This window comes from Spea bombifrons, chromosome 2 (assembly GCF_027358695.1).
Source record: "Spea bombifrons isolate aSpeBom1 chromosome 2, aSpeBom1.2.pri, whole genome shotgun sequence".
Taxonomy (NCBI): Eukaryota; Metazoa; Chordata; class Amphibia; order Anura; family Pelobatidae; genus Spea; species Spea bombifrons.
The window spans coordinates 138,969,181-138,981,529 of NC_071088.1; the positions used below are offsets into that span (position 1 = coordinate 138,969,181).

Genomic DNA, 12,349 nt, shown 5'->3' on the forward strand with positions numbered 1-12,349 from the left:
TATATATGCGTATACTCCCTCCTTCTGTTCTCACTGCTGCCATCCAACAACAACTCTCTCCAAATGCTGCGCAGTACCAAAGGAAATCCACTTGGGGGCGCTCATGTAAGACAAAAGGAAAGAAGAAAGACCATAATAGTGCAGACAATTTCAACCTATAATTCAGTGTTAAGGGCAATGGTTGCGCTCACAAAAATAATGTGATTTTCCAGCCTTTTCTCAATATTTCTTGTATTCCCAGGCAGAGACTAGAAAAGAGAAGCAGAAACCCAATGGCGCAGTGTATCAATCTGATGTGAAATAGGTAATATAACAATTGCACTCACATGCAGTTTTGCACACCCAACCATGCGCAAACAAGCCTGATCATCTCCCAGTGGTTTCTTGGCTGTGTTCTTCTTTTCTCCGTAGGTTCCAATAAAGTGCCAGTGAATAAATAATGTATTTAAAATATATTTATTCCGGGACTGGCCCAACTTCAGTAAATAAATAAAATATATCCTATAAAAATACGTATATGAAACAATAAAAGTCCATATTAAGATCCTCAACGTGTTTCGCCACCAAGGCTTCCTCAGGAGATATTCGTAGTAAGTTCTTTTCTTCTAGATGTTCTTCCTTTTATGCAGTTCCGTCCCGTTTTCATCAGCGGCAGGAAAATTCTCCCATTGAAATCAGCGTTTTAATAAAATCTATATATGTGGAATAATGTGAAGAGCAGCAGCCTCAGAGTTCATGTTTATTATATTAGTTACAGCGCAGAGGTGATTGTAACCTGCGCTATACATGAGTAATAAGCATGGGGGCTTTTAGGGCTGTAGAACCCCGTTATACCCTCATACCCAGCAAACAACCTGAGTTCCTAGAAAAGAGGGACTGGCAAACGTGAACAGGGGCACTTGAGTGATATGATATATAGCAACTACCATCACAGCCACATCTGCATGTTGGAGCGTCTGGAACAATCTCTCTAAAAGGATGACGTTAGAGAAAGTTTTAGAGCGTTCCAGGGTATTAGGACCGGTTACAGTTATTTTGCTGACATCATTCCTTCTGCTATGTGGAGATTATTCCATACAAACTGTGCAGCAAATAAAATAGTACCTGACGTCACAGCGCTTAACCACACTTGGTTGCTAGGCCGCCACTCGTCTCCTACGCGGACTCTATGGTGGGGGCGGGCTGTCCACAGACTCTGCTCCTGTCCTGTGGTGTGAACTAAAGATTTGTGTCTCGCTTGTTTAGAACTCAACATACTGGATTTGGCGTCACGAGCGGCGAGTTGCGGCTAGCTCCGCCCACTCGTTTTCAGGAAGGGGACTCTGGTTCCGGAAGTGAGGTGCTGATTGACAGCTGAGTGGGTAAGGTGCTGATTGACAGCTGAGTGGGTAAGGTGCTGATTGACAGCTGAGTGGGTAAGGTGCTGATTGACAGCTGAGTGGGTAAGGTGCTGATGTGAGGAGGTGAGAATGGTGGAGGCAGAGTAACCACAGAGGGACTGTCTCTCTGAGATATGGATAGTTGGGAATTGTGTGGCAGTAACTAAGCGCTTATTTATGTGATACTCAGGTGTCAGGACTCCTAAAGTGTTACGTTTTCACCATCTCTCCCTGACGTAATAATAACAAAATAAAACTATAGAATGTTTTTCCCTAAATATGGATATTTGCAGCCCAGAATATCAATAGAAGCATTAACCCCCTTTATCTGCAGCCCTGGAGCCGCCGTTGCTGTCAGTCATGTGATATTTTGGGTGACTTTTCCCGCTCAAACACCACACTGAGCTGACACTTTATGGCAATGCTAATGAAGTCCGTTCACCCACAGACTTTCATTAGTCGGAGAGTCAGCTGGGTGATTAAGACTGAGCCATTCTATTGTTCCCCACAGGCAGTATGATAAGGAGTCGGGGGGTTTAGTAGATTGGGGATCAGATAACAGAGCGAGAATCATACAAACGGCTGATATGCAGCTGCCTGAAAGCGTTATATAATGGAGAAGTCAGCGGACGGAGATCTCTAAGGTGACGGGGCGGAACAAGATGCAGGTTGAGGGTATTAGGAGGATAGATTGTAAGCTTCTCTGAACAGGTGGCGTTTTAGTGAGTGTTTAACACTCTAAGTGCCAGCTATATATGTGTGGCACGTACATGGCCCAGAAGGGCTAAGAGATAACAATATGTATAGTGGCACCGGGGGGTCCTCTCTCGGCAATCGCTACAGCCTTTCCTAGACTGTGACAATATACTGCGGACGGGGGTCCGTTAAAAAACAGACGGATCAGCGGTCTCTAGAAATATGAATGGAACCTGGTCAGGCTTTCTATGGCTGCCTGTTACCATGGTAACAGACCTTGTGGGAGGGGTTGTGAGATCAGGTGTCCGCCACGCTGGTATAACAAAAAAAATGCTGATCCCTACTACGATGCAGGGATTGTGAGGTCACAAGTGCCCCCCCACTCACACACACACACTTCCTGAAACCCCCAATAAAAAGACTGGGGGGAAAAAAATAAAATCACACAAACATTAATTTAGTAAAATGTTTTTTTATATATATATATTTATTTTTAGCAAAGAAATGGGCTGATTATATTTTTGACTCTCATCATCCCCAGCCAAATTACTGATGGGTGATGCGATGCTCAAAAGCTGGGTGGGCCAGAGATGGCCAAAGATTGGCGTATTTGCAGGGATATGTATTTTCTGCCAGAATTTAACCCTTTCATATATGCCTCCCCTGCCGGTCTGTGCCTACAATCTACATGTATTTAGCCCAATACCTACGATAAGAGCTGTTTCAGGGGGTAAGATGGCACAGAGAGGCTGTTTGGGGAATATTGGCACTGACAAAGTTGACTCTTTGTGGAACGTGTTGCTTGGTGAAGTTTTGGGGGGAGGCTACGTGTTACCGGCAAGCTACATCATACCGATATTGTCATGCTCGGTAAAAGTATATTAGTATGGGGTATGTATGGACACGTACTTCTGTAGGTCCAACGCTCGTTGCTGACTTCACTTCTTATATTCAAAAAAAACCTAATCTCACCCCAATACTGTAGACTAAATACTAGCTATAGGCAGAATCTTGTCTTTTGGCATAGGGTGGTAGATAAGTGGAACAGCCTCCCAGCAGAAGTGGTAGAGGTTAATACAGTGACTAATTAAGGTCTGAGAATCTGCTGGAATTATCCGTGTTTCTATATTTTTGTCATTTCCAGCTTTTCCGAAAGCCGCAGCCTAAGCCAAAGCCGGGCGGTGAAGCCTCTGCATAACTCCGAGATGACGGCAAAGGACGGGGGTGAGATAACCGAGAAGATCCTGAGGCTCACTTTGGAGATTATCTGCGTGCTGACCGGAGAGGTGAGATACACCAGGGGCCACGATAGCCACGGGCCGCTCAGAGCCAGCTCCAGCGCCGCTGCTGCTCGTATTAACGTTACCGGCATTCTCAAGCAACCGAAGATATCGGATGCCTTCCTCATTGCTCATAAAATATTATATTCTACAAATAGTTTTCTTCCATTTATTAACCATTTTCAATGATCTATAGACCTGATAATTAGGCAATCAATCCTGCTACTGTCAGACCCCACTGCCCATCATCCACAATACTCTTTATTCAAGCCGGACCCTCTGTACCTGATATATCGGGTCGTCTTAGCCTGTCGGTTTTGGTTCTGTCAGACCGTTTGAATGTAGGGACTGTAAGAAGTGCTGCGGGAATTGTTGGCCTTAAATAAATAAAATATAATATATTTATATAAACATATAGTTTCAATGTTCTTTGAAGGATAGATGCACCCGATATCCTTCTAATTTTATGCGTCATTTTATGTGTCCCAATCTCTTTTCCAAGTATTTTTTTTATATATTTTTTTATTGGTATATTTTATTTGTATGTATTTTTCTTTAATATGTTTTAAATATTTATATTATTTTAGCATTTTTATTTTAATACATTTTGTTTTGCAGCAGCGTTGTAAGAGTTAATAAGTGGAAAAGCTGCAGGTTCTCAGGGTTATTTGTTACAGAGCACACGGTTTGCTTTATATTTGGATATAATTTAATGTTATAAAATCGATAGTTATTGAATCGGATGAATTGATGGAGAGACGTCTGGTTCTCTTTCTGTAGGATTATATTGTCGTGAGGAAGCCCGGCGTCAAAGACCGCAATAGGTCCGGTAAAGAAAAGCTATGCGCGGCACAGGGGCCCATCGTGGACCCTCTTCCTAACTCACCCACTCGTAAAGACAACCTCCTGGAACCCGCAAGCAAAATGCTTCACGTGCTGACCAGGGAGGTGAGTTCAGCTCATGTGTGATGTCATCGTGCCGTCTGACCTGACCCAACGCATTCTTCTGCCTGTTTGTGGATGGCGTGTTTCAGGTGCCTGTGAGGTATGAGGACGTGGCAGTGATTTTATCGATGGAGGAATGGGAATATTTAGAAGGACACAAGGACCTTTATAAGGACGTGATTATGGAAAAGAAATGGCCTCTCAATTCACGGGGTAAGTGTGCTTTTTTTGGGGACGTACTAAAACGAATGACAAAATGGAATGCCCATAGACTATAATGGGGAGGAATGCCCATAGACTATAATGGGGAGGAACGCCCATAGACTATAATGGGGAGGAACGCCCATAGACTATAATGGGGAGGAACGCCCATAGACTATAATGGGGAGGAACGCCCATAGACTATAATGGGGAGGAACGCCCATAGACTATAATGGGGAGGAACGCCCATAGACTATAATGGGGAGGAACGCCCATAGACTATAATGGGGAGGAACGCCCATAGACTATAATGGGGAGGAACGCCCATAGACTATAATGGGGAGGAACGCCCATAGACTATAATGGGGAGGAACGCCCATAGACTATAATGGGGAGGAACGCCCATAGACTATAATGGGGAGGAACGCCCATAGACTATAATGGGGAGGAACGCCCATAGACTATAATGGGGAGGAACGCCCATAGACTATAATGGGGAGGAACGCCCATAGACTATAATGGGGAGGAATGCCCATAGAGTATAATGGGGAGGAACGCCCATAGACTATAATGGGGAGGAATGCCCATAGAGTATAATGGGGAGGAACGCCCATAGACTATAATGGGGAGGAATGCCCATAGACTATAATGGAAGGGAAAAGAATAATTGATTTTGAAATAAAACTTTAAGACATATCATTTAGATCTTTGGCACACATTCTCCCCGAGCACAGACACAGAATCTAAAACTCAGATTATGTGGGATTATAGCTGTTTTCTATGGAATGACTGGTGAATGTCTGTATTGAGTGAATGCCCATAGGATATAATGGGAGAAAAATTAAACTTGTTTTTTTAGAGAAAACCCTCTTGTTTTTAGAGAAAAACATATCATATAGATCTTTGACACATATACTCCCCTATTACACACACAGGATCTAAAACTGATATCATTGTAAAAAAAAAACAAAACAAAAAAAAACCCTGGTCATTAACGGGTTAATCACAGCCTTAAATAAATGTCACCAATTTAATTATGTATTATTGAGGGCTAATTTGTTAATGTTTTAACAGCCGAATAAGTCTAGTTTGGTCCAGCTTAACACATGTCTAAATCAGCATATTGAAATATCCAGTTTTTAGATCACATGTGTGCACTAGGGGAGTATGTGTGCCAAACATCTAAATGCTATTTCTTAAGCTTTTATTTAAAAATCAATTATTCTTTTCCCTTCCATTATAGCCTATGGGCATTCCTCCCCATTATACTCTATGGGCGTTCCTCCCCATTATAGTCTATGGGCGTTCCTCCCCATTATAGTCTATGGGCGTTCCTCCCCATTATAGTCTATGGGCGTTCCTCCCCATTATAGTCTATGGGCGTTCCTCCCCATTATAGTCTATGGGCGTTCCTCCCCATTATAGTCTATTGGCGTTCCTCCCCATTATACTCTATGGGCGTTCCTCCCCATTATACTCTATGGGCGTTCCTCCCCATTATACTCTATGGGCGTTCCTCCCCATTATACTCTATGGGCGTTCCTCCCCATTATAGTCTATGGGCGTTCCTCCCCATTATAGTCTATGGGCGTTCCTCCCCATTATAGTCTATGGGCGTTCCTCCCCATTATAGTCTATGGGCGTTCCTCCCCATTATAGTCTATGGGCGTTCCTCCCCATTATAGTCTATGGGCGTTCCTCCCCATTATAGTCTATGGGCGTTCCTCCCCATTATAGTCTATGGGCGTTCCTCCCCATTATAGTCTATGGGCGTTCCTCCCCATTATAGTCTATGGGCGTTCCTCCCCATTATAGTCTATGGGCGTTCCTCCCCATTATAGTCTATGGGCGTTCCTCCCCATTATAGTCTATGGGCGTTCCTCCCCATTATAGTCTATGGGCGTTCCTCCCCATTATAGTCTATGGGCTTTCCTCCCCATTATAGTCTATGGGCATTCCTCCCCATTATAGTCTATGGGCATTCCTCCCCATTATAGTCTATGGGCATTCCTCCCCATTATAGTCTATGGGCATTCCTCCCCATTATAGTCTATGGGCATTCCTCCCCATTATAGTCTATTCGTTTTAGTACGTCCCCAAAAAAAGCACACTTACCCCGTGAATTGAGAGGCCATTTCTTTTCCATAATCACGTCCTTATAAAGGTCCTTGTGTCCTTCTAAATATTCCCATTCCTCCATCGATAAAATCACTGCCACGTCCTCATACCTCACAGGCACCTGAAACACGCCATCCACAAACAGGCAGAAGAATGCGTTGGGTCAGGTCAGACGGCACGATGACATCACACATGAGCTGAACTCACCTCCCTGGTCAGCACGTGAAGCATTTTGCTTGCGGGTTCCAGGAGGTTGTCTTTACGAGTGGGTGAGTTAGGAAGAGGGTCCACGATGGGCCCCTGTGCCGCGCATAGCTTTTCTTTACCGGACCTATTGCGGTCTTTGACGCCGGGCTTCCTCACGACAATATAATCCTACAGAAAGAGAAGCAGACGTCTCTCCATCAATTCATCCGATTCAATAACTATCGATTTTATAACATTAAATGATATCCAAATATAAAGCAAACCGTGTGCTCTGTAACAAATAACCCTGAGAACCTGCAGCTTTTCCACTTATTAACTCTTACAACGCTGCTGCAAAACAAAATGTATTAAAATAAAAATGCTAAAATAATATAAATATTTAAAACATATTAAAGAAAAATACATACAAATAAAATATACCAATAAAAAAATACTTGGAAAAGAGATTGGGGCACATAAAATGACGCATAAAATTAGAAGGATATCGGGTGCATCTATCCTTCAAAGAACATTGAAACTATATGTTTATATAAATATATTATATTTTATTTATTTAAGGCCAACAATTCCCGCAGCACTTCTTACAGTCCCTACATTCAAACGGTCTGACAGAACCAAAACCGACAGGCTAAGACGACCCGATATATCAGGTACAGAGGGTCCGGCTTGAATAAAGAGTATTGTGGATGATGGGCATTGGGGTCTGCCAGTAGCAGGATTGATTGCCTAATTATCAGGGCTATAGATCATTGAAAATGGTTAATAAATGGAAGAAAACTATTTGTAGAATATAATATTTTATGAGCAATGAGGAAGGCATCCGACATCTTCGGTTGCTTGAGAATGCCGGTAACGTTAATACGAGCAGCAGCGGCGCTGGAGCTGGCTCTGAGCGGCCCGTGGCTATCGTGGCCCCTGGTGTATCTCACCTCTCCGGTCAGCACGCAGATAATCTCCAAAGTGAGCCTCAGGATCTTCACGGTTATCTCACCCCCGTCCTTTGCCGTCATCTCGGAGTTATGCAGAGGCTTCACCGCCCGGCTTTGAGAAGATCCAGCGCTTAGGCTGCGGCTTTCATAAAAGCTGGAAATGACAAAAATATAGAAACACGGATAATTCCGGCAGATTCTCAGACCTTAATTAGTCACTGTATTAACCTCTACCACTTCTGCTGGGAGGCTGTTCCACTTATCTACCACCCTATGCCAAAAGACAAGATTCTGCCTATAGCTAGTATTTAGTCTACAGTATTGGGGTGAGATTAGGTTTTTTTTGAATATAAGAAGTGAAGTCAGCAACGAGCGTTGGACCTACAGAAGTACGTGTCCATACATACCCCATACTTATATACTTTTACCGAGCATGACAATATCGGTATGATGTAGCTTGCCGGTAACACGTAGCCTCCCCCCAAAACTTCACCAAGCAACACGTTCCACAAAGAGTCAACTTTGTCAGTGCCAATTTTCCCCAAACAGCCTCTCTGTGCCATCTTACCCCCTGAAACAGCTCTTATCGTAGGTATTGGTCTAAATACATGTAGATTGTAGACACAGACCGGCAGGGGAGGCATATATGAAAGGGTTAAATTCTGGCAGAAAATACATATCCCCGCAAATACGCCAATCTTTGGCCATCTCTGGCCCACCCAGCTTTTGAGCATCGCATCACCCATCAGTAATTTGGCTGGGGATGATGAGAGTCAAAAATATAATCAGCCCATTTCTTTGCTAAAAATAAATATATATATATAAAAAACCATTTTACTAAATTAATGTTTGTGTGATTTTATTTTTTCCCCCCAGTCTTTTTATTGGGGGTTTCAGGAAGTGTGTGTGTGAGTGGGGGGGGGGACTTGTGACCTCACAATCCCTGCATTGTAGCAGGGATCAGCATTTTTTTTTGTTATACCAGCGTGGCGGACACCTGATCTCACAACCCCTCCCACAAGGTCTGTTACCATGGTAACAGGCAGCCATAGAAAGCCTGACCAGGTTCCATTCATATTTCTAGAGACCGCTGATCCGTCTGTTTGTTAACGGACCCCCGTCCGCAGTATATTGTCACAGTCTAGGAAAGGCTGTAGCGATTGCCGAGAGAGGACCCCCCGGTGCCACTATACATATTGCCATGTACGTGCAACATATATAGCTGGCACTTAAACACTCACTAAAACGCCACCTGTTCAGAGAAGCTTACAATCTATCCTCCTAATACCCTCAACCTGCATCTTGTTCCGCCCCGTCACCTTAGAGATCTCCGTCCGCTGACTTCTCCATTATATAACGCTTTCAGGCAGCTGCATATCAGCCGTTTGTATGATTCTCGCTCTGTTATCTGATCCCCGATCTACTAAACCCCCCGACTCCTTATCATACTGCCTGTGGGGAACAATAGAATGGCTCAGTCTTAATCACCCAGCTGACTCTCCGACTAATGAAAGTCTGTGGGGGGAACGGACTTCATTAGCATTGCCATAAAGCGTCAGCTCAGTGTGGTGTTTGAGCGGGAAAAGTCACCCAAAATATCACATGACTGACAGCAACGGCGGCTGCAGATAAAGGGGGTTAATGCTTCTATTGATATTCTGGGCTGTAAATATCCATATTTAGGGAAAAACATTCTATAGTTTTATTTTGTTATTATTACGTCAGGGAGAGATGGTGAAAACGTAACACTTTAGGAGTCCTGACACCCGCGTATCACATAAATAAGTGCTTAGTTACTGCCACACAATTCCCAACTATCCATGTCTCAGAGAGACAGTCCCTCTGTGGTTACTCTACCTCCACCATTCTCACCTCCTCACATCAGCACCTTACCCACTCAGCTGTCAATCAGCACCTCACTTCCGGAACCAGAGTCCCCTTCCTGAGAACGAGTGGGCGGAGCTAGCCGCAACTCGCCGCTCGTGACGCCAAATCCAGTATGTTGAGTTCTAAACAAGCGAGACACAAATCTTTAGTTCACACCACAGGACAGGAGCAGAGTCTGTGGACAGCCCGCCCCCACCATAGAGTCCGCGTAGGAGACGAGTGGCGGCCTAGCAACCAAGTGCGGTTAAGCGCTGTGACGTCAGGTACTATTTTATTTGCTGCGCAGTTTGTATGGAATAATCTACACATAGCAGAAGGAATGATGTCAGCAAAATAACTCTGCAACCGGTCACTAATACCCTGGAACACTCTAAAACTTTCTCTAACGTCATCCTTTTAGAGAGATTGTTCCAGACGCTCCAACATGCAGATGTGGCTGTGATGGTAGTTGCTATATATCATATCACTCAAGTGCCCCTGTTCACGTTTGCCAGTCCCTCTTTTCTAGGAACTCAGGTTGTTTGCTGGGTATGAGGGTATAACGGGGTTCTACAGCCCTAAAAGCCCCCATGCTTATTACTCATGTATAGCGCAGGTTACAATCACCTCTGCGCTGTAACTAATATAATAAACATGAACTCTGAGGCTGCTGCTCTTCACATTATTCCACATATATAGATTTTATTAAAACGCTGATTTCAATGGGAGAATTTTCCTGCCGCTGATGAAAACGGGACGGAACTGCATAAAAGGAAGAACATCTAGAAGAAAAGAACTTACTACGAATATCTCCTGAGGAAGCCTTGGTGGCGAAACGCGTTAAGGATCTTAATATGGACTTTTATTGTTTCATATACGTATTTTTATTGGATATATTTTATTTATTTACTGAAGTTGGGCCAGTCCCGGAATAAATATATTTTAATTACGTTATTTATTCACTGGCACTTTATTGGAACCTACGGAGAAAAGAAGAACACAGACAAGAAACCACTGGGAGATGATCAGGCTTGTTTGCGCATGGTTGGGTGTGCAAAACTCCATGTGAGTGCAATTGTTATATTACCTATTTCACATCAGATTGATACACTGCGCCATTGGGTTTCTGCTTCTCTTTTCTAGTCTCTGCCTGGGAATACAAGAAATATTGAGAAAAGGCTTGAAAATCACATTATTTTTGTGAGCGCAACCATTGCCCTTAACACTGAATTATAGGTTGAAATTGTCTGCACTATTATGGTCTTTCTTCTTTCCTTTTGTCTTCCATGAGCGCCCCCAAGTGGATTTCCTTTGGTACTGCGCAGCATTTGGAGAGAGTTGTTGTTGGGTGGCAGCAGTGAGAACAGAAGGAGGGAGTATACGCATATATATATATTTATTTCCATCTGGAATTATTCACATTTATTACTTTTGGTTTTAACTGGGATTTTCTCACACACTATATACACCTAAAACATATATATATTTTTCTTCAATTATGTTACAGCCAGAAATGTCCTTATTTTCCATGAAAACAGCTCAGTGACCCCAAACTTTTGAATGCTATTTCAGATCCGGTTGCAATAAAATGTAAATGAAAAACATCCTCCTCTTTTAAAATGTTTTCTGTGTACAAAGATCAATAGGTCACTATTACATGATATCAGGTGAATGAAATTAGATTTGGGGACACATTAAGTGGATTACTTAAAATGCACTTTTATTTGGGCCATTCTTATCTCCATAAATCGCACTATACTATCTCTCTTGTGAGGTCATAGTTCTGTAGAATTATCTGTGGACAATGGCAGCTGTAGTTATACAACACGAAGGAAACGAGAACAGAAAATGTAGGTGTTTCTCGAATTTATTATGATGTTATGATGTTATTTGGAAAGAAGGAAAAAAAAACCCTAGTTTGTGTCTTTTTTCCAATTTTGCCACAAACTAGGGAAAAAATTCCTTCTTGAATATTATGTTTTCAGCTTTTGCCCGGGGCTTAGTCCATCCTTCAGGCCATCCAGTCTGGAGTCACAAAGGAGAAGCCAGAAAGCCTCCGGCTGCTCGATGACGAGGAAGAGGACGATGAAGATGAAGAGGACGAGTCCTTTGTGCTCAACAAGACTGACGGAATCTCCTGAAGTGTCTGCAAGCGGAGATCTGATGCTGGTGTCGGCCGGTACGGGGGGGTTGAACGGCGGCTCTCTATATCCTCCCAATTAATGTCCTGAAAGAACGGATGCCGCCTGATACCCCCCGTGATCCAGAGGCGATGCTCGGGATCTTTCATCAGAAGATGCTTTAGGATGTCCGCAGCGTCTTCCGAGATGTCTTTGATGTACCGAGGGCTTCCATTTACAATGTTACTCATCACTGCCTTCTTGCAGTTACCGCGATAGAACGGTAACTTTCCGTTAAGCATGTGGAATAGAATCACCCCGAAGGACCACCAGTCCACGGCAACACCGTATGCTTGGTTTAGATGTATTTCGGGGGCCATGTACATGAATGTTCCGCAGCGTCCTGTTGTCTCTGCTGCTCCAAAAATGCCTTCTGCGACAATACCGAAATCGCAGATCTTGGCGTGGCCCTCTCCGTCAAGCAAGATGTTGGCCGGCTTCAGGTCCCGATGTATAACTCCCCGAGCGTGGAGGAACTGGATGCCGCAGATTAATTCAGCCGAATAAAATGCAGCTGTGGTCTCGGGGAGGCGGCCCACGCTCTTCAT

At 43.6% G+C, this 12,349-nt stretch overlaps 2 protein-coding genes across 2 annotated transcripts; one reads left to right on the forward strand and one right to left on the reverse strand.

Moving 5' to 3' along the window:
* Positions 1-2,423: 2,423 nt before the first annotated feature.
* On the forward strand, positions 2,424-5,290 carry LOC128473929 (gastrula zinc finger protein XlCGF66.1-like). Its single transcript, XM_053456150.1, has 5 exons — positions 2,424-2,434; positions 3,220-3,361; positions 4,136-4,303; positions 4,390-4,536; positions 5,273-5,290. Exons 1-5 carry the CDS (start codon positions 2,424-2,426, stop codon positions 5,288-5,290), a joined length of 486 nt encoding a protein of 161 aa, XP_053312125.1.
* Positions 5,291-5,560: 270 nt separating this feature from the next.
* On the reverse strand, positions 5,561-12,043 carry LOC128473930 (uncharacterized). The gene is made up of 6 exons (XM_053456152.1): positions 11,875-12,043; positions 11,614-11,767; positions 7,756-7,909; positions 6,827-6,994; positions 6,594-6,740; positions 5,561-5,611 (listed from the first exon to the last, which is right to left on the reverse strand). Exons 1-6 carry the CDS (start codon positions 12,041-12,043, stop codon positions 5,561-5,563), a joined length of 843 nt encoding a protein of 280 aa, XP_053312127.1.
* Positions 12,044-12,349: the final 306 nt, after the last annotated feature.